Source organism: Nyctibius grandis (genome assembly GCF_013368605.1).
Source record: "Nyctibius grandis isolate bNycGra1 chromosome 34 unlocalized genomic scaffold, bNycGra1.pri SUPER_34_unloc_1, whole genome shotgun sequence".
Lineage (NCBI taxonomy): Eukaryota > Metazoa > Chordata > Aves > Nyctibiiformes > Nyctibiidae > Nyctibius > Nyctibius grandis.
The window spans coordinates 790,464-813,349 of record NW_027167468.1 but is presented as its reverse complement, the minus strand read 5'-3'; the positions used below and the strand labels follow the sequence as shown (position 1 = coordinate 813,349).

The 22,886-nt window shown below is 48.9% G+C and overlaps 2 protein-coding genes across 2 annotated transcripts; one reads left to right on the top strand and one right to left on the bottom strand.

Moving 5' to 3' along the window:
- The first annotated feature begins 5,312 nt into the window (after positions 1–5,312).
- Positions 5,313–17,379, top strand: LOC137677010 (olfactory receptor 6M1-like). The gene is made up of 2 exons (XM_068424202.1): positions 5,313–6,225; positions 17,063–17,379. The coding sequence occupies exons 1-2, from the start codon at positions 5,313–5,315 to the stop codon at positions 17,377–17,379; spliced, it is 1,230 nt and encodes a 409-aa protein (XP_068280303.1).
- Positions 17,380–18,174: 795 nt separating this feature from the next.
- LOC137677031 (olfactory receptor 14A16-like) lies at positions 18,175–19,134 on the bottom strand. The gene has a single exon (XM_068424222.1). It carries the CDS (start codon positions 19,132–19,134, stop codon positions 18,175–18,177), a length of 960 nt encoding a protein of 319 aa, XP_068280323.1.
- Positions 19,135–22,886: the final 3,752 nt, after the last annotated feature.

The following is a 22,886-nucleotide window of genomic DNA, read 5'->3' as shown; positions in this document are numbered from 1 at the left end:
CAACTACCTGAAGGGAGGTTGTAGTGAAGTGGGAGTTGGCCTCTTCTCCCGGGCAACTAGTGATAGGACAAGAGGACATAGCCTCAAGCTTCTCCAGGGGAGGTTCAGGTTGGACATTAGGAAGCATTTCTTCTCAGAAAGGGTTATTGGACATTAGAATGGGCTGCCCAGGGAGGTGGTGGAGTCACCATCTCTGGATGTGTTTAAGAAAAGACTGGACATGGCACTTAGTGCCATGGTCTACTTGACATGGTGGTGTCAGGGCAACGGTTGGACTCGATGATCCCAGAGGTCTCTTCTAACCTGATTGATTCTGTGATTCTGTGACTCACACAACTGGAGTGCTACAGTGGATGGCTATAAACTCTTCAGAAGGGATAGGCAAGGTAGGAGAAATGGTGGGGTTGCCCTGTATGATAGGGAGTGTTTAGACTGTCTAGAGCTTGAGGATGGTGACAATAGGGTTGTTTATGGGTAAGAACCAGGGGGAAGGCCAACAAGGCAGGTATCATGGTGGGAGTCTGCTATAGACCACCCAACCAGGATGAAGAGGTAGATGAAATATTCTATAAGCAGCTGGGAGAAGTCCCACAATCACTAGCACTTGTTTTTGTGGGGGACTTCAACTTACCGGATGTCTGCTGGAAATACAGTACAGCACAAGCAGCCTAGGAGGTTCCTGGAGTGTGTGGGAGAGAAATTCCTGACACAGCTGGTGAGTGAGCCAACTAGGGAAGGTGCCCTGCTGGACCTGTTGTTTGTGAACAGAGAAGGACTTGTGGGTGATGTGATGGTTGGAGACTGCCTTGGGCATAGCGATCATGAAATGATAGAGTTTTTGATTCTTGGAGAAGTAAGGAGAAGGGTCAGCAGAACTGCTACCTTGTACTTCCGGAGGCAGACTTTAGCCTGTTTAGGAGCCTGGTTGACAGAGTGCCTTGGGAGGCAGAACTGAATGGCAAAAGGAAGTCTGGACACACTTCAAGAAGGAAATCTTTAAAGGTGCAGACGCAGGCCATCCCTATGTGCCGAAAGATGAGCTGGTGGTGAAGACTGTCCTGTCTGAACAGAGAGCTTTGGCTGGAACTCGGGATAAAAAAAAGAGAGTTTATGAGCTTTGGAAGAAGGGGCAGGTGACTCAGGAGGACTAAAAGTATGTTGAGAGGCTCTTCAGGGAAAAAATTAGAAAGGCCAAAGCCCAACTGGAACTAAATCTGGCCACTGCTGTAGAAGGCAATAAAAAATGTTTCTATGAATAAATTAGCAACAAGAGGAAGGTCAGGGAGAATCTCCATCCTTTATTGGATGCGGGGGGAAACATAGTGAAAAAGGATGAGGAAAAGGCTGAGGTGCTTAATGCCCTCTTTGCCTCAGTCTTTAGTAGTAAGGCCAGTTGTTCTCTGGGTACCCAGCCCCCTGAGCTGGAAGACAGGGCCGGGGAGCAGAATGAAGCCCCCATAACCCAAAGGGAAATGGTTAGTGACTTGCCATAGCACTGAGACACACATAAGTCTATGGGGCCAGATGGGATCCACCCAAGGGTACCAAGGGAGCTGGCAGGAGTGCTCGCCAAGCCACTTTCCATCATTTATCAGCAGTCCTGGCTTACCGAGGAGGTCGCAGATGACTGGAAATTAGCAAATGTGATGCCCATCTACAAGAAGGGCCAGAAGGAGGATCCAGGGAACTAGGGGCCTGTCAGTCTGACCTTGGTTCTGGGGAAGGTTATGGAGCAGATTGTCTTGAATGCTATCATGGGGCACGTACAGGACAACCAGGCGATCAGGCCCAGTCAGCATGGGTTTATGAAAGGCAGGTCCTGCTTGACTAGCCTGATCTCCTTCTATGACAAGGTGACCCGCTTACTGGATGAGGGAAAGGCTGTGGATGTTGTCTACCTAGACTTTAGTAAAGCCTTTGACACCGTCTCCCACAGCATTCTCCTGGAGAAACTGACTGCTCATGGCTTGGACGGGTGTACACTTCACTGGGTAAAAACTGTCTGGATGGCCAGGCCCAAAGAGCTGTGGTGAATGGAGTTAAATCCAGTTGGCAGCCGGTCACAGGTGGTGTTCTCCAGGGCTCAGTATTGGGGCCAGTTCTGTTCAATATCTTTATCAATGAACTGGATGAGGGGATCAAGTGCAACCTCAGTAAGTTCGCAGAGGACACCAAGTTAGGTGGTAGTATTTATCTGCTTAAGGGTAGAAAGGCTCTGCAGAGGGATATGGACAGGCTGGACTGATGGGTTTAACAAGGCTTAATGTCGGGTCCTGCACTTAGGTCACAACAACCCCACGCACCGCTACAGGCTTGGGGAAGAGTGGCTGGAAATCTGCCTGGAGGAAAAGGACCTGGGGTGTTGGTCAATGGCCAGATGAATGTGAGCCAGCAATGTGCCCAGGTGGCCAAGAAGGCCACCAGCATCCTGGCTTGTATCAGGAATAGTGTGGCCAGCAGGACTAGGGAAGTGATTGTCCCCCTGTACTCGGCACTGGTGAGGCCGCACCTCGAATGCTGTGTTCAGTTTTGGGTCCCTCACTGCAAGAAAGCCATTGAGGTGCTGGAGCGAGCCCAGAGAAGACAACGAAGCTGGTGAAGGGTGTGGAGAACAAGTCTTATGAGGAGCGGCTGAGGGCACTGTGGTTGTTTAGTCTGGAGAAAAGGAGGCTGAGGGGAGACCTTGTTGCTCTCTACAAGTACCTGAAAGGAGGGTATAGTGAGGTGGGGGTCAGTTTCTTTTCCCAGGTAACAAATGACAGGATGAAAGCAAATGGCCTCAAGTTGCACCAAGGGAGGTTTAGATTGGATATCAAGAAAAAATTCTTCACTTAAAGGGTTGTCAAGCACTGGAACAGGCTGCCCAGGGAAGTGATGGAGTCACCATCCCTGGAGGGATTTAAAAGATTTGTAGATGTGGTGCTGAGGGACATGGGTTAGTGGTGGGCTTGGTGGTGTTAGGTTAATGGTTGGACTTTATGGTCTTAAAGGTCTTTTCCAACTTCAGTGATTCTATAGTTGTCTGATAATTTCAGAAACGTCTCTTCTACCAACCAGAAGAACAATTCCATCAAAACAGCGATACCTTGTGCTATTTGAGATACACTAAGGTGGGCAGAGGGGCTTTCACAATGTTGCCAGTTTTAGCACCGAACCCTCAGGACGTCTCCTTCCTTTTGGAATGGAAGAAGATAGGCAGGTGGCTCTTAGACAGCAAGGAATAACTTCTGCAAACCTCCCAGAGCTCTGCAAGGAAGAGGCCGGATGTAATTTTGTCAGTCAGGGCTCCCCTTGCAGGTGCAGAAGAGGAATCAACTCCTCTCATCTACCTTTGGAAATCCCTTTCTGCAATAAGTGGAATTGTGTCCTGAACTTCATCAGCAAACCCAAGGAAAACTAAGGAGACTGACATTAGAAGACACATATCCTCTCGGTGTCCAACATTAGGAGGATAAGGCAGGGAGCATGGAAGTAACTCCAAAGAAGCTGCTTTCAGAGTGTACATCTCTTGACAGCACCTTTTAAGATTTTGTGCTTCTTCCTCACAGAATACTTCACAGAATGGATCTAGACTTCTGCAGGGCTTAGGTCACCTTGCTACCAGCTATCATTTTAATTAATCTCACATCACGCTCTCACACCTGCTCTGCTAAGGAACCCTTTAGCACACAAGGCTGTGACTCCTCAGGGAACGTAACCAAGGACTTAGAAATGTTTCACGTGAAGGGGAAGAGAAGTCGGAGATTACTGCAGTCTGGAGGAAGTGCCTCAGGACAAATGGCATTGCCAGCTGACCCAAAAAGGCTTTACAGCAGCCTTGAAAGGAGACATGATCGATTGTTGTGTAGGAGTTGTGGGAGGAGAAGAAAGGAGATGATGCTTCACACAAAGTCTGCTGGGCTTCTGTTTCCCTCCACTAATGCTCCCAGCACATCATAGATTAATGTAAGTGTGTTGGCACATTTTACCTCAGTTTTCATTGATTTGGCTGGTTTTTAATTCCTGGCCTGCCTACCTTCCTTCTTACCTGCTACCCTCCTCTGATATTCCTCCTTTTCCTGTGATATTTCTCAGGAAGCGAGACCTATGTCAGGATCTCTGTCCCTTCCGTTGGTTTTGGCTTGTTGGCTCTTCTCAGATAAGCTGCACAGAGCAAGATAGTTCTAAGGTTGTTATGCTTGTGTAAGTTTTGCGAGCAAAAACTGCAGGACAGAAAGGAGGTGGCCTGCATAGGGGAAGGCTGTCTTGAAAGAAGCACTGCACCAAGAATCCAAACTTTCCAAGACCTCAGATAATAAATTCAGGATGAACTCCTTACCAAACCAAGCTTCATTTATACAGAGTACACAGGAAAGAAAGAAAAACAAGAAAAACAAACAAATACCAGAGGAGAGAGAAGGTGAAATTTCCTATTAGTTTATTTAGTTTATTTGTTTGTTTTACAAGGTATTCTTTTTTTCCCCAACTGAATGAATTTCCCTGCTCTGCCTCCCCCCCTGACTTCTTCTAAATTCTTTTTATGCTTTTAGGTTTTTCCTATTGTTTATTCCCCTCTTCTGTGTTGCTTTTTAAATCTTTTATTTTCCCTCTCACAGCCAGGGAGTTTTATCAAACTATTTTTCAGCAAGACAGTTGTTGGTGATTGAGAGGAATCTGTTTATAAAGCTTTCTGTTCTACCCAACAAAGTTCAAGCATGGACGAAGACTGTCCTGAAAACGGAATAGTTTTAAACAGAGCATGTTTGTCTTTTCCCTGTTTGGCTCTGGTTCTCCTTGAAAACCAAACCTTTCCCAGGGAATAAAACTTCCCTCTTCTCACACTTCCCACACACCTCCTCATTTGTCACCATCTTCATGCCGCCTTCGCTCTGTTTCTGTCTTAATCAAAAGGTTAAAGCCACTTTGCTGAGGTGTTTTATCTTGCACTAGAATGTATTTTAGCTCATCTAACAGAAATGTTTAAATAGACTAGAGTAAGAGCGATTGAGAAACGTTTATTTTTTTCTCCATTGACTGTAAAGGCACTGTTGGGTAAAGAGCTTGAATACAATAACTTACATGTTTATAGTGGATTCCTACTCTAGCCCCCATACTAAGTTTGCTCTTGGTGCATAAAAAGGTGTCTTCTTGCTCTAGGTTGATTCTTGTGTCCTCTCTTCTGTTTTCCTTCCAGCCTTTGCCTGAATGTCCCCATGAATCTCTTTTCTCACCCTACTACATTCTTTCACTCTGTCTCATCTTCTTTTAACCTCCCGAAGCATTGTTTCCTCCACTGACCATCTGCCCTTACTCACGACAGCACAGGTGAAGAAATGTTGAACCATACGAGCGTCACAGAGTTCCTTCTCTTGGGCTTCCCCTCCCTCCACCATCAGGAGCGCCTAATAGCACTCGCTCTCCTGGCTTCATACCTGGTGATCTTAACTGGAAACCTGCTGATCATTTCTCTCGTTCTTGCTGAAAGAGACCTCTACATGCCCATGTACTTTTTCCTCTGTAACCTCGCCTGTTTGGAGATCTTCATCACTACATCCATCGTACCCAAGGCCATAGGAAACTTGCTGATGGGCAGCAAAGTCATTTCCTACCCAGGCTGCTTAACTCAGTGCTACTTCTACTCCCTTCTGGGCTACACTGAGTTTGTCCTTCTGGCTGTCATTTCCTATGATCGTTACATGGCCATATGCCAGCCTCTTCAGTACCCCGTGCTCATGAACAGGCAGCTGTGCCTTCAGCTCTTGTTGGGCTCATGGACTGCAAGCTTCCTGGTCACCATTATCCCCACCATCCTGGTTGCCCAGCTGCCCTTCTGCAATGCCAATCATATTGACCACTTCTTCTGTGACAGCGTGCTTTTGATCAAGTTATCCTGTGCAGAAACACAGATTGTGGAGCTGATCACCTTCATGACCTCGTCCGTCATCCTGCTTGGCTCACTGGGCATGACAGCACTGTCCTACCTTTACATCATTAACACCATATTTAGGTTGCCCTCAGCTTCCTCACGGCACAAGACGTTCTCTACCTGCTCCTCTCACTTCACCTTTGTCATCTTGGGCTATGGTAGTTGCATCTTCATGTATGTCCAGCCTTCAAGTCACCATGTTTCCTATAACAAAGCAGTGGCCCTTCTCAACACAGTGGTAACTCCTTTGATGAGCCCCTTTATCTTCAGCCTGAGGAACCGGCAGATGAGAGATGCTCTCAAGGCAGGCTTGAAGAGAAGTGTGGTAATCTTCAGACAGTATTTTTCCACCTGAGAAGAGTTTCTGTAAGTGGGTTTTGAAAGGGGAGAGGGGTGGGGAGGATAAACACATGATTATGATGTATTTGCAGAAATGAGACCTTTTTTCTTAGCAGTGTAAAGTTTCCCGAAATGAATATCACACCAGGTTCTCTCCTGCAACAGATCATCATAAGAAGACCTTACATAGGAATGCCATTCAAATGACCTAAAAGCACTTTACAAACCCTTGTGAATATCACAATGGCAATTTCTAAGTGTGGAAACCGAGACAGAAAGCAACAAACAGAGGACTTCATCCCTACATGGCACACCCAATGCTCAACAAGCTTCACCCTCCTCCAGTTCTGATGCAACTTCTTGTTCTTAAATGTGGTTTCCTGAGGATTTCAGTAGCAGATCTTTTTGAATCTCTTAATCTTTAGGGAATGACAGAAAATAGGTGGAACACAATAAAAAGAACAATAACAGCTTCATTTCTTTACCAAGTGGCACTTACATCTCCATTAACCTCCTGGTCAGAAAAAAAACATGCCTGAAATAAAGTCCAGTTTAACTGTTTCAACTTGCCTCTCTTCTTCTTTGGTACAAAATCTAGAATATTGGTCAGAAATGGAGTTTTGTGTAACAACACACCTGTCTCTAGATCAAGTCTGGTGAAGTAAATGTCCAGTCCTTGACACAATGATGTCAGACTAAATACTTCAGTTAATCTAGCAAATTCGGTCATATTAACTTATTCAAATATATACTTTTATAACTTTAATTTCTAAAATGATGAGTTCATTGTCTCGTCTCCTTTGACAGCAAGGAGGAATGAGCAGTATCGAGGATGATGTCATCTCCTCCTGTAGTGGTCTACAGCACTTCAGTGGAACTGTACTTAGCATAGGCCTGGCAGCTTAACTTTTCAATACCTAATGCCAGGTGCACCGAACCACATGCTGGGCAATGTGTGGTGATCTGCACAAGTGAGGGACCCTTGCTCAGCGGGGACCATCCTTTGAAGACACGAGGATTACAACTGTACCTTAAGGTCTCTCCAAACTTAAATGGAAACATCTCCTCTTCTCTGATCCCTGTCACAGTCTTGCCGTGTCGTAATCTTCCTGGATTACTTTTCACTCATGATGGGCAAGGAAAATACTCTCTTTTGGAAAGACAAACAAAAACATGATTTTCTCATTCATTTAAATGAAAATATGGGATTGACATTCAATGTGAGAGATTTTCTTGCATTTGATTTTAGAGCATTTCGTTGTATTGTTTAAATAACTTCCCTGCCAAGCCACGGAAACACTGAAATACATAAATGATTACATCAAGCTGGCACACATGTTACTAATACAGAAAACTGAGATGGATGAGTGTAGACTTAAGTGCCTAAGTTAGTGGAATGAATCCTATCCCATCCAAGCTGGCAAAGAGAGCCACCAATGTTTGTTCAGTGAAGAGGTTTTGAAATCACCGGTGGTGATTTAGCTTAGCTGTTTTAGGCAAGTTATTGTGATAAATCCTACCCAAAGTCACTTGTGCACCAATGGCTCTGACATTTTTGGGTAGATAGCTTAAGTTTGACTGAATCTCAACTGGTTCCTCTATGCAGCAAATATCTGAGGTCCTTGTCTTGCTCTAACAGCATGTTCTCCAGACTGATCACCACCTTCACCTCATTCACACCAGGGAAAAGTCCAGGTGCAGCTGTGGGCATAGTTCATTCAGGGAAGTGCTCCTTAGAGGTAAGACACAGATCACCCCAAGAGCTCTTCCTTACAGGGCATATGAACGAGACTGTGCCAGGTGCTGCTTCCTCTGGTCTATGCAGATACCAAACTGTGTTTCATGCCACACATGCACGCAGAACCTCCTTACTGTCAGCCTGCAAAACAAAACCAAGCACACATTACAGACCTCACTTGGTTTCATGTACTCTGGGTGGAATAAACACAGAAACATAGGACTATGTCTCTGGGCTGCAGGGAATCCTCATGGGGCCATGTGAGCAGCACTATGAGGTGCACTATGAGCAGCAGGGCCTGAGGGCCAGGATCTCTTCTCTGTAATGGCTGTGGACAGTAAATACCACATTTCTTTACGTGAATAAAAGTCCCCTAAATAACTATCCACCTCCCTGGCACTTGAGTGGGATGAATAATGGATTATAGGTTTTTTTTTTTTAGTGACTAAATTGAAAATGCACATAAATAAAGAAAAGAAGGTTCCAAGTTCAGTTTGAGGACTTCATTAAAGGAACAAAGAACTATTCTCATCCACTTCAAACTAATTCTTTCTTTTGTACAGCCAGGAGGCTAGTACACATTCTGGGGGTTGCCAGTGAACTGAAGGCAAAACCAGTCTTAGTCAGCTCAGACAAATTTTACCTTGAAAGTTACTCTTTCTTTTGATTTATGAGACCGACTGAGTGCAGATGGCTTCTGTGGTGACATTTACAACTATCTGAGATGAATCCCTCCCAAATCTCCTCCTCTTGGTTCCTTCTGCTACCCATGGGAAGAGAAACGTTTCCCATTCATGATTCATCACGTCCTAAAGTGGGTGACTATATGTTCACCACTTAAATGATCTCTCTCCACTGACCGCAGCAAGGGGTCTCAGATCAGATGCCTCATTTAGGGATTAGAGGTGAGCTTAGGTCTTAATATAGTTTAAGTTCAGACCTAAGATTTTGACCTTTAGACTTTTGCTTTCTGATTCATGTGTGCAGAGCATCTCTGATACGTCATCCCCTTTCTACTCGTCTTTCCATTGGCTAAGTGGACCACGTGTTCATCTGGAGATAGATGCAATGGATCACTATCTGCTTGATGTACAATGGTCTCCTGGTCAGGATCACTGCTCAGGTTTCCCTGTGAGAAGACTGTGCTCCACTACAGTGCCACAGCTGAGGTTCTGTGGCCCAAATGTGCATTGTCAGGAGGAGCCCCGTGGCTTGTCAGAGCACTGTGACATTTTTGGATTGAATGAGATGTGGTGGGACAGCTTGCTGAGCTGTGGTGCTGCAATGGAAGGATACAGGCTCTGCTGGAGGAAGTGGCATGGAGGATGATAATGGGGGGATGCCCCCTGTGTGAAGGAGCAGCTTGGATATATGGAGCTTCTCTATGAGATGGGCAAGAGGTGTGGTTAGCTTCTATGAGTGAGGGTGAGAGGAGAAGTCAGTAAGGGTGACACTGTCTTGGCAGTTATAAACTACTTGATCAGGGAGAGCGGGCAGAAAGAGTCTTCTGACAGCAACCCAAAGAAGTCTCCAGGTTAACGAGCAGTTGCTGTGGGGGACTGTAAATGCCATGTTGTTCACCGGCCAGGCAAGGCAAGCAGGGTGGCAAGAGTGTGGAGGGTCTTGGGATGACTTCTTTACAGAGCATCCAGGTGGGGCAACAAGGATGACGCTCACCTGAATCTGGTCCTGGCCAACAAGGAAGAGCTGGTCAGGGATACGATAATCAGTGTCTGCCTTGGCTGTTGTGATCAGAAAATAGTGGGGTCTCAGGTGTCAGATGAAGACCAGCAGCAGAGCACAGGCTGGTGGACACCAAAGGAGAAGACTTTGACATACTTGAGGGGGCTGTTACAGGGGCTGCCATGCGAAGCATCTCTGAAGGATGAAGGAGCTCAGGAAATCTGCTAGGCCTTACAGGACAGCCTCCTCCAAGGATGAGAAGGATCTCTCCGAGTACCCATGAAATGAAGCATTCACCTCAGGAGGCTGCTTGTCTGAACTGACAGAGCTCCAGGGCAAAAAGGCAGCACACAGGAGGTGGAAGCTGGGGAAGCTGCAAAGAAAAAAATTTAGAAACCATGTCCCAGGATGTAGGGATGATGCCAAAGGCAAAGCTCACATAGTCTTGATAGTTGCAGGGATGGGTAGAGGAAGCAAAGTGAGATGATACAGGCTTAGAAGGTCATGCAGAATGAGTCACATTCTGCCTGGAGGCCTGTAACCAGTGGGTGATGCAGTGTTGCATCTTGAACGCATGCCTCAGCCTAGGAGATGGGGATTGCTCCTGCTGGGGGGGGCTGTACCAGTCCATTCACACAGGTTTCAATGGTGCAGCCTCGACTTGAAGACATTCCTGTGACCCAGATATGTTGGGATTAATGCAGAACTGGCTATTCAAAATCAAGCATTTCATTCACTTGGTCTCTTTACTTTGACGTCTTTTCCCTTTCACTACACTCTTGAAATCATTATAATTAACCATATAAGAATTGAAGACTAAAGGAAAATTACGCCCAGACTTGGCTCCTTCAGGTGTTTTGCATGTCAATGAGCGCTCTGGTGCCGAGTTCCTGAACTGCAGGTCCTGAAAGACTGAACATGCCTCTGGAGAAGTAAGAGAAGCAAACCTCCAGGATTCTGAGGGTGTCAGCAGACCCTGCTGAAGTCCCTCACTGGAGGGACCATGTAGGGAATGAGCAGAAAAGGTTCCTGTCCTGGGGGCTGGTGAAGCAGGAAGTCAGAGACACTTGTTACAGGAGGAAATTTAAATGTGGCGATCACTGTGAAAGCCCTTGACGTGCTTCACCAAGCAGGATGGACAAGCTCTGACCCTCATTCCCTGCACAGGGGGATCCTTTCCCTCTTGAGATGCTCTTCCTGGGGACAATGTGATGTGGGAGTGTGTGATGCCAGGTGCAGGTCAGTGGTAGGACACCTCCCAGGCTCTGTGGAGGGTAGGTGAAGTGGCAACAAGACACTGGAGTTGCAAGGACCTGGTGTCCTCCCATGGGTCTCAATGGAAAGACAGAAGACATAGTCGAGAGGATAAGGGTCTCAGATCTGTTGCGAGGTCAAAGCTCCACAAAGGCCCTTGGCCATCCTCACCAGAGCTACACTGTCCTACTCCTGTGTCTGCTTCCTTGCTTCCAGCACCAAGCTGTGGTTTTCTGAGCATTTGACAATGCCTGTGAGTTCCTCACCACCCATTCGGTTTCTTCCAAAGCCTTGCTAATGCCCATTTATCACACAAGATTTCCAAGCCCCAGACATGCTAGAATCCTCTAGTTAGCTCCACATCCCAGCACTGAACTGCACATCCTTCTGCTGCTGCTGCTGCCTCACAATCAAAACTCAACCTATTTCACTTCAACATGACAGCCCCAGCTATGTCAAGTCTTCTTCCTGCCTTTAGCACACTCACTGCTACACCTACACTGCTCTCTTCCTGCACTCCCATGGGTCTCACAAACCCTTTCTCTTCCCCTGCAGTGACAGGACCTCAGCCCAGGAAGTTTGTGCAGCCTTCAGGATCATGGATGTTTCCTGACGTCTGTCCATGTGTGAGGAGTGAAGGAGGGGAGGACAATCAGGTTAGCTCATGTGGCATGACTGAGCACAGCCACCCTCAGCAGTGGGCATTCCACATCTGCCAGGCTGAGCCATGCACATGAGGTGAAAATGTCTGTATCATCCCTCGTTAGCACACGAGAGGCCTTCCTTCCTGCCATCTTCCCAGGACAATCTTCTTCTTCCTCAGAAGTACAGACATCAACAGCTTTCCATTGCTGGCCTCAGACATGGTTTTAAGGATTTGCTAAAGCCATCAGCCATCCCCTTGTTTCTCCCTGACATCCCCTGACCCTTTCTCCCACACTTACATGTGGTCAATCACTGCTGCTCCGGGCCACACACTCTTCAGAAGAGGCCTTGAGTATTTTGGATCTTCCTGGTGCTTTTTATAACCTTCCTTGTTCCCTCCAGGACTCATGATGAGCTTTCTTGGCCATAACAGGGTCTTTTTGACCATCCCTTAGGAAATGCTTGTCTTTTTATGATCATCTCTGCAGAAAGAGTTGTCACAGAAAAGCACCAAATAGATGAAAATGGGCTGCTGAGTGAAATGCCAGTAGGGACCAGGTGAGCTACTCCCAATCCTGTGGTTTCCTGGCAAGGAGTCTGTGCTGAGAAGCGGATCCAGCCTCTGCCGCTCTCTGGAGGGTGAGAGGCTGGATCAGCATCCATGATCAGTAACCATCAGTATCCATGCCATGTAGGGACACAAAGGGTGACTTTTGAAAAGCCACTCTTCATCTGAAGTGCTTTGGATGTGTCCTTGAGGATGGGCTGTCATGCCTGGTATGGTAGATACTGATTTAACTGGCATTGCCCAGAGGGACTACCACAGAAGCATACTGCTACTTTGTTTTTTTTCTTTCTTCTCCCTGTCTCCTGGACACCTAAAGTGGAATCCCACTTCTTCAGAAAAAAAACCTTAGGTGTTCCTGGGAATCTCAGGAGACATGGCATACTGATTCCTAGGTTCAAAGAGCTGGTCAATTGCCTTACCTCTGTTTCTGCAGTGATGGCTTCAATGCCTGGCTCATTTACAGAACAGAATCAAATCAGGTTGAAAGAGACCTCTGGGATCATCGAGTCCAACCGTTGCCCTGACACCATCATGTCAATTAGACCATGGCACTAAGTGCCATGTCCAGTCTTTTCTTAAACACATCCAGAAATGGTGACTCCACCACCTCCCTGGGCAGCCCCTTCCAATGTCTAATGACCCTTGCTGAGAGGAAATGCTTCCTAATGTCCAACCTGAACCCCCTGGCGAAGCTTGAGGCTGTGTCCTCTTGTCCTATCGCTGGTTGCCCGGCAGAAGAGGCTGACTCCCACTCTGCTACAACCTCCCTTCAGGTAGTTGTAGACTGCAATAAGGTCACCTCGGAGCCTCCTCTTCTCCAGGCTAAACAACCCCAGCTCCCTCAGCCGTTCCTCACAGGTCAGACCCTCCAGACCCTTCACCAGCTTTGTCGCCCTCCTCTGGACTCGATCCAACACCTCAACGTCTTTCTTGAAGTGCGGGACCCAGAACTGGACACAGGATTCAAGGTGCTGCCCCACCAGTGCCGCATACAGAGGGACGATCACTTCCCCAGACCGGCTGGCTACACTATTCCTAATAGAGGCCAGGATGCCATTGGCCTTCTTGGCCACCTGGGCACACTGCTGGCTCATGTTTAGCCGGCTGTTGATCAGCACCCCCAGGTCTCTTTCCACCGGGCTGCTCTCTAACCACTCTTCCCCCAGCCTGTAGAGCTGCATGGGGTTGTTGTGGCCCAAGTGTAAGAGCCGGCACTTGGTCTTGTTGAACCTCGTGCCGTTGGTCTCGGCCAATCTATCTAACCTGTCCAGATCCCTCTGTAGGGCCTTCCTACCCTCCAGCAGATCAACACTCCCACCCAACTTGGTATAATCTGCAAATTTGCTGAGGGTGCACTCAATCCCTACGTCTAGATCATCTCTAAAGATATTGAACAGCACCGGGCCCAGAACTGAGCCCTGGGCCACACTGCTAGTGACCGGCCACCAGTTGGACTTGGCCCCATTCACCACCACTCTCTGGGCTCGGCCATCCAGCCAGTTTTTAACCCATTGAAGAGTCCACCCATCCAAGCCCCTGGCAGCTAGTTTGTCTAGGAGGATGCTGTGGGAGACAGTGTCAAATGCCTTACTGAATTCTAGATAGACTACATCCACAGCCCTGCCCTCATCTACTAAGCGGGTCACTTGGTCATAGAAGCAGACAAGGCTAGTCGAGCAGGACCTGCCTTTCATGAATCCATGTTGGCTGGCCCCGATGTCCCGATTGTCCTGCATGTGCCATGTAATGGCACTCAGGATGATCTGTTCCATCACCCTGCCTGGCACCGAGGTCAGGCTGACAGGCCTATAGCTCCCTGGATCATCCTTCCGGCCCTTCTTGTAGACGGGCGTTACATTTGCTAATTTCCAGTCAGCTGGAACTTCTCCAGTTAACCAGGACTGCCAGTAGATAATCGAGACTGGTTTGGCAAGTTCATTTCCCAGTTCCTTCATTACTCTGGGGCGAATCCCATCTGGGCCCATAGCCTTGTGGGTGTCCAGCTGGCACAGCAGGTCACTAACTGTCTCTTCCTGGATTACGGGAGGTTCACACAGCCCCCCATCCCTAACTTCAGTCTCTGGGGGCCGAGTCTCCTGAGGACAACCTGTCTTGACATTAAAGACCGAGGCAAAGAAGGCATTGAGCACCTCTGCCTTTTCCTCATCCCCTGACACTACACTACCCTCCTCATTCAGCAAGTGCTGGAGGCTCTCCTTGACCCTCCTTTTGCTGTTAAAGTATTTGTAGAAACTTTTTTTGTTATCTTTGACCATAGCAGCCAAATCAAGCTCTAATTGCGATTTGGCCCTTCTAATCTTCTCCCTACATGACCTGGTAATATCCCTATAGACCTCCCAAGTTACCCGACCCTTCTTCCAGAGCAAGTAGGTTCTCTTTTTTTCCTTAAGTTCTAGCCTAAGTTCTCTGTTTAACCAGGCCGGTCTTTTTCCCCGACGGCTTGTCTTCCTACAGACTGGGACAGCCTGCTCCTGAATATTTAGCAATTCCCTTTTGAAGCATGTCCAGCCTTCCTGGACTCCTTTGCCCTTCAGGACCGATTCCCAAGGGACTCTGTCCACCAACCTCTTAAACAGGCTAAAGTCAGCCCACCGGAAATCTAAGGCAGAAGTTCTACTCTTGCCCCTCTTTACTTCCTCCACTATCGAAAACTCTAACATTTCGTGGTCGCTATTCCCAAGATGGCCACCGACCCTCACATCTCCCACTAGTCCTTCTCTGTTCACAAACAACAGGTCAAGCAAGGCCCCTCCTCTAGTGGGCTCATTTACCACTTGCATGAAGAAGTTGTCCTCCACACATTCGAGGAACCTCCTAGATTGCTTCCTCTCTGCCATGTTGTATTTCCAGCAGACATTCGTCAAGTTGAAGTTGCCCACGAGTACAAGGGCCGGCGACCGGGCGGCTTCTGACAGCCACTTGTAAAACACCTCATCCGCCTGCTCATCCTGGTTGGGTGGTCTATAACAGACTCCCACCGTAATGTCCGCCCTGCCGACCTTCCCCCTGATCTTCACCCATAAACATTCAACCTTGTCATCCTCACCATCTTCCTCAATTTCCACACAGTCCAAGCACTCCCTAACATACAGCGCTACCCCACCGCCTCTCCTGCTTCGCCTGTCCCTCTTAAAGAGCTTATAGCCATCCATAGCTGCACTCCAGTCATGAGAGTCATCCCACCACGTTTCTGTGATGGCAACCACATCATAACCTTCCTGCTGTACAGTGGCCCTGAATGTCCCTCTGTCCTCACTCACTGTTGCTTCAAACAAAAACTGTGGTTACCTGAGGAATTGTCAATGCCTGTGAGTTTCCCAACACCTGCCTTCTTCCAACACCCTGCTCATGCTCCTCTAGCACCTAGGGTGTCACAGCCATAGACTTGCCTGAATGTGCTATTTCTCTCCGTATTCCAGCCCTGAAATGCATGTCCTCCTTCTCCTGCCTCAAAAATCAAACTGAACGTGTTTCACTTCAGCATGATACCCCACCTCCCCCTCTAATTCAAGCCTTCTTCCTTCCTTTAACACAATGACTTCTACACACACACCAGTCTCTCCCTCTACTCCCACGTGTATCACAAGCCCTTCCCACTTCCCCAGCAGTTATGGAACCTCACTCTGGGAGGTTCGTGCAATATCGAGGCTAAGGAATGTTTCCTGAGGCTCATCCAAGTGTCGAGAGTGAAAGAGGAGCAGAGAGCAAGGTCATCTCATGGGGCTTGACAGAGCATAGCCTCCCCAGCAGTCGGCATGCCCATCTCCTAGCCTGAGGCAAGCACACAAGATGGAAACATCTGCATGTTCCCTGATATGCGCAAGGGCCTTCAACCCTGACATACTCCCACAACACACTTATTCCTCCTGGATGGCAAGAGACCAGCATGGCTGAGTCAAGACCTGCTGGTCAAAGGTCAAGAAGGAAAAGCACAGGCAGTGGAAGCAGGGACAGGTATCCTGAGAAGAGGTACAGGGTCGCTGCCTGGTTGTGTAGGAGTGGGGTCAGGAAGGCCAAGGCATGGCTGGAGTTGAACTTGGCAAGGGACACAAAGAATAATAAGAAGGGCTTCTATAGGTGTGTCAGCCAGAAAAGGAAGGTCAAAGAAAACGTAACCCCCTGATAAACAAGACTGGCAAACTGGTAACAGACGAGGAGAAGGCTGAGCTACTCAACAACATTTTTGCCTCAGTCTTCCCTGGCAACCTCTCTTCCCCCACCTCTTGAGTGGATAGAACGCAAGACAAGGAGTGGGGGAACAAAGTCCCTCGCACTGTAAGGGAAGATCAGGTCCGTGACCACCTGAGGAACATGAAATTACATAAGTCTAGGGGACCTGAGGAGATGCATCCCAGAGTCCAGAGGGAACTTGCTGATGTATTTGCCAAGACACTCTCCATGATTTTGAAAAGTCATGGCAGTCAGGTGAAGTCCTTGGTGACTGGAAAAAGGGAAACACTGCACCCATCTTTAAAAAGGGTAGAAAGGAGGACCCTGGGAACTGCCGACCTGTCAGCCTCACCTCTGTGCCTGGGAAGCTCATGGAAGAGATCCTTCCAGAAGCTATGCTAAGGCACATGGAGGACAGGGAGGTACTTTGAGACAGCCAGCATGGCTTCACCAAGGGCAAGTCTTGCCTGACCAACCTAGTGGCCTTCTGTGATGGAGAGACTACATCAGTGGACAAGGGAAGAGCTACAGATGTCATCTGTCTGGAATTCTCTAAGGCCTTTGACACAGTCCCTCACAACATCCTTCTCTCTAACTTGGAGAGGTACGGATTTGATGGGTGGACTGTTTGGTGGATGAGGAATTTGTTGGGTGGTCGCATCCAGAGGGTAGCAGTCAAAGGCTCAATGTCCAGATGGACATTGGTGAGATGTGGTGTCCTGATTGATACCTTCATCAGTGACAGACAGTGGGATCAAGTATGCCTTCAGCAAGTTTGTAGATGGTGCCAAGCTGAGTGGTGCAGTTGATGGGCCTGAGGGACGGGATGCCATCCAGAGGGACTTGGACAAGCTTGAGAAGTGGGCCCATGTGAACGTCATGGTGTTCAACAAGGCCAAGTGCAACGTCCTGCACCTGGGTTTGCGAAGCTTCCTGTATCAGTACAGGCTGGGGGATGACAGGATTGAGAGCAGCCCTGAGGAGAAGGACTTGGGGGTACTGGTGGATGAAAAGCTGGACATGAACCGCAACTCAGCTATCTGCTGGTCTTTGTAGTGCTAATTATCTGCAAGCAAGGTGTGATTTATTGTCCTCCCCCACATCTACTCTAAGATAAGCACATTGCCTAATTCACTTCTTTGCTCCTTTAATTTATCCCTATGAATTCGACACAATAAGCCTGGTTATTTTCACAGTATGTTCCGGTATGTCCATATTTTTTTCCTTGCAGATACTGGTATTTAGCACGTTCCATTTGGGTGACTCCACCTTGGGTATTCTCTGACTTAGTGGAGCTTCACTCAGCCCTTACCCCAGGCACACACTGTCCCCATAGAACCCCAAGGCTCTCCAGGAAGCTCCAGATTACCTTCCTGGAGAATTTCTTCTGCACTGGCATATCTGAGAAAGCCCTGGGTATGCACCTCACAGACCATTCACCACCTCCACGGTCACCACACATCCCTGAGTGAGTCCAAAATCCAACCCTTGGTCTCTAACAGCTACCAACAGGACCATGAGCTTTTCTTCCAATTCTAAGGAGAAATAGGCCTTTTTTGGGGTGAAACTCCTTGTTGTTGACATCAGCTTTGGAAGAAGAGCCCAAACATCAGTAACTGGGGGTGATCCCATTTTATTTCAGAGATGCAATGAGAGTGTCAACTCTGTCCCAGTGAAAGACACACTTCTATATCAGCTCCATGTTAGTCACAGCAGGTTTATTCCTCAAGATGAGTAAGATGGATTCATACATTTATTTAGGAAAATAATAAAGATAAATAAGACAGAAAATGATAAAAAAAATATAAAATGACAAACAAAGGAAAGGCCTGCAATGGGGCACCATGGGAGTCATTCCTGAAGAGTGAGGGAAAATTTACCAGTATTGAGAACCATCCCTGAAATAACTTTCTTGATGGACCCCTTGAGGTCCTGGTTCCTCTTGCTGTAGATGAGGGGGTTCACTGCTGGAGGCACCACCGAGTACAGAACTGACACCACCAGGTCCAGGGATGGGGAAGAGATGGAGGGGGGCTTCAGGTACGTAAACGTGCCAGTGCTGACAAACAGGGAGACCACGGCCAGGTGAGGAAGGCACATGGAAAAGGCTTTGTGCCGTCCCTGCTGAGAGGGGATCCTCATCACGACCCTGAAGACCTGAACATAGGACAGCACAATGAAAACAAAACACCACCAAAATACAAAAGCACTAAACATGACAAGCCCAACTTCCCTGAGGTAGGACTGTGAGCAGGAGAGCTTGAGGATGTGGGGGATTTCACAGAAGAACTGGTCCACAGCATTGCCATGGCAGAGTGGTAGTGAAAATGTATTGGCCGTGTGCAGCAGAGCAGGCAGCAGAGAGCTGCCCCAGGCAGCTGCTGCCATGTGGACACAAGCTCTGCTGCCCAGGAAGGTTCCATAGTGCAGGGGTTTGCAGATGGCCACATAGCGGTCATAGGCCATGATGGTGAGAAGAAAAAATTCTGCTGACATCAAAAACACAAAGAAAAAGACCTGGGCAGCACATCCCAGGTAGGAAATGGTCCTGGTGTGCCAGAAGGAATTGGCCATGGCTTTGGGGACAGTGGTGGAGATGAAGCCAAGGTCAAGGAGGGAGAGATTAAGGAGGAAGAAGTACATGGGGTTGTGGAGGTGGTGGTCGCAGGCTACAGCGGTGATGATGAGGCCATTGCCCAGGAGGGCAGCCAGGTAGATGCCCAGAAAGAGCCAGAAGTGCAAGAGCTGCAGCTCCTGTGTGTCTGCAAATGCCAGGAGGAGGAAGTGGGTGATGGAGCTGCTGTTGGACATTTGGTGCCTCAGAGCATGGGGACCTGTTCAAGGAGGAAAAGACAGTGACCATTTAGGGTAGAGTTCTCTCAGGAAACACACATGCCGTTTCTCACAGAAACCCCCCTCCCTGAGCTGAATGAGGACAGCGTCAGCTCATTCTCCATTACTAGAAAGACATGGTTTGTCACAGCTTAAAATGCAGCTTGGGCACCTAGTTTCCATGAAGATACCTCTGGAGCAGGACCCCCAGAGTCAGTGTCAGAACAAAATCTGACCCAGTACCCCATCCCAACCGCAGAGAGAAAGAGCAGCAGAGACAGGTGCAGAAACAGGGAAGAACACTGCAATGCTCCAGAAATAATGAAGCAAAGACAGAAAGGCAGACAGGCATGCTGTGGAGCCTTCTCTTTACCCAGCCGTGCTTGATGCCGCTCAGATGGTGACACAGTAGGGAAGTGCTTTTAGCATCATTTTTGTGTACCCCATTCCAAGAACTCTTCACCTGGATGTCCAGCTGCCAAAGCAGTGACTCACAACCTGGCCCCCATGACTTTGGGGGCAGAGGCTCTGCTGGGTAAGACAGGAGACTGAGGGTTTTGTTGGGAAATATGACTACACTGCAGGGGATGGCAGGGAGGTGCCTGAATCCCCACTCCCGCAGCATTTCTGGTAGCAGCTGCCTCTCATTCCATGTTTCTGCTGCCTGGAGCTGTCCCTGCTAGGAGCTGTTTCGATGTTGCTGGTTCTCCTCCCAATCACTGCTCACAGAGCCCATCTCACCTGCTGTGTGCTCAGTTCTGCCCTGCAGACACCTCCTGGCAGCAGGGCACTGCCCAGGGACAACTGTGTGTGCAAAGACTATGGAGAATCTCAGACAAGAGCTAACAAGAATTGGGGTCTCAGTGCCTTCTCCAAAGCAGAGTACTAAATTCCCATCTCCCACTGCCCACCCAGCCAACCAGGAGTGGAAAAACTCAAAGCACAGAATCCTTCCCTATCAGATAAATGCTTCCTTCAGAAAGAGCCTTCACAAATGGCCTCAGAGTAATCTGGAGCAGTGAGCAGCCCTCACACATGCAGTTTCCTCTCAACAGCAGAAGGACTATGCCCTGCCCTGCCCTGCCTGGGGGTCTCTCCTTCTCCCCACAGCTTCTCCCCACAGCGCCCCTGATGCACAGTGACTCTGCTCGGAAGGACAGCTCTGGGCACCCCTGACCGCACACCCGGCATCTCACCCCTGCAGCAGTGAGAAGGCAGCTGTTGTGGCCTGTCCCTCTGACTGTGCAGCAGGGAATCCCTGCTCTGGAGCACATCTTTCTCCTCCACATCAATCATGGGATATGCCAACTCTGGAATGAAATTGCAGGATACTCACCTGCATTGTCCTGCAGCCAGAGACTCGCCGTGTCAAGGGCTGTGAAGATTTCGACCCCAGTGAGTCTCAGCATTTGCACACTCCAGAGGGCCTCTAAGCTCTCTCTGCCTCACTCACCTCTCCTCAGTGCCTGCAGGAAGTGCCCCCAGCCCTGCTGTGCTTTGCAGAGGAGCTGCTCCTGGGCAGAGCTGTCTCTCTGCAGTGCTGCCCACTTGCCATCAGCTCCCTCCATCCCAGGAGCCCAGCTCAGCTCAACAGCAGAGGACTTACCTAAGGCAGCAATTTCTCTGCCCCCTCAAGATCTCTCCACATATCCCTGAGGCTCCAAGGGCTGACAGCTCCTGAAAGGCAGCAGGCTCATTCCAGGGGAACAAGTTTTGATGTCAGCTCAAGTAATCATGGTCAATTCCTCACTAAATCATGGAGAGAGACCTATTCCAGCAGCACGGTTTGTCCTGCCAGAGCGTGGTTGTCTGCAGGAGATGTAACTGTTCCCCTCTGGACACTTCCATTCCTGTACCATAACAAAAAGACACACAGAGAGGGAAAGGGAAGGGTTGGATTCCCCTGTGCAAGGCAGGGATTAAGCTGAGGGAACAGAGGTATCTCATCCCAAGCTGGAAACTCTCAGGCTGAAGTGGGATCCAGTTCCCCCCAGGCACCCCACACACACCCAAAGGAACCATCCTGGTTCAGTTCAGGAGTGAATAACAGAGCTGCCTGCATGTGAGCCCCTTGTCTTTATTCAGTGGAGACTCAGGTGCTCACACACGGGCACTCAGTGATGATTGAAATGCCGCAGTGGTCCAAGACACGGGCAAGTGTTTGCAAGCTCTGATGGAACATCTCTGAGAATACCCACATTCTTCCTGAGCATCAGCTGAGGGACAGAGGGGGAGAGGGGATGTCCTTTGCCACCCACAAACACCCCTGGGGGTGCAGGGACCCTGGTCTGAAGGACAGCCCTGGGAACCCTGACTGCACACCCACCTTCGCACCCTGTAGCCATCCCTGGCACAAAGCAGCTGTCATGCCCTGTCCTTCTGACAGTGTGGCAAGGAAGCCCTGCTCTCGAGCACGTCCTCCTCCTCTATGCTAGGCAAATTGTGAGAGTCCTCCTGAAAGATCATATATGCTGTGGCATGTGCCAGCTCTTGGATATCTCTCCAGGAACACCAGCTACATTGTCCTGCACTCAGAGACTTACCAGTCAGATGGCTATGAAGATTTCTCCCCCAGTGAGCTCTCAGCACCCTCCCACCCCACACTGCCTTTAAGCTCTCTCTGCCTGGCTCCTCTCCCCTCGCTGCCTGCAGGCAGTGCCTTCAGCCCTGCTGCGCTCTGCAGAGGAGCTGCTCCTGGCCAGAGCTGTCTCTCTGCAGCGCTGCCCACTTGCCATGAGCTCCCTCCATCCCAGGAGCCCAGCCCAGCTCAGCAGCAGAGGGACCAGCCCAAGGTGTCTCTTCTTCTCACCCCTCTGGGCTCCCTCCATGTGTCCCTGGGGCTCCAGGGGAACCTGCTCTGGAACAGGCTGAAGCAATCACTGATGTTTCATCTGGCATGTGAGGAGAGACAGTTCTGTCCAGCTGTTTGTTTTGTTTTGTTTTCATTGTGCTGTCCTATGTGCAGATCTTCAGGGCCGTGCTGAGGATCCCCTCTCAGCAGAGGCGGCACAAAGCCTTTTCCATGTGCCTCCCTCACCTAGCTGTGGTCTCCCTGTTTACCAGCACCTCATTTTTTGCCTACCTGAATCACTCCTCCCTGTCCTCCCCATCTCTGGATCTGGTGATGGCAGTTCTGTACTCAGTGATTCCTCCGGCAGTAAACACCCTCATCTACAGCATGAGGAACAAGGAAATCAAGGATGCAGTGTGGAAACTGATGACTGGATGTTTTTCTGAAGCAATAAACTGCCCATCATCTTCTGCAGAGCAGTTATAATGTAGCTCATTAGATTCCCAGCCTGTCTTTTTTTTTTTTTTTTTTTGGTGGTGGTGGTGGTTTTTTACTTGTGATAATGTTGTCATCCCCTTTCTGCGTCACTGTCTGCTTTTCTTTCGTGGCTGTGGAAATGAGGAGACGTTCTCTCTGTGTATTTAAACAAAATAAAGGACCCTGTAGTGACTATTCCTTTCATGAGATCCTTCCTTCAAGGCCTTTTTGGAGCTGCAGGGACAGTTCCTCTGGGCATGGGTGGAGGGGGAAAGAGACCCGGCATGGCAGCACTGCCAAGTGTCATCAGCGTTTGATCTTCAGGGCTGTTCTCTTTCCACTTTCATACTCTCTGATCCCTTCCGTTGGTGTAAGGCCTGAGTGCTGTGGCAGCTTGGTCACAGGTGTGCTACCTGGTAGTCCTGTGACCACAGGCAGGGACAGGCAATGGGCACTTCTGTAA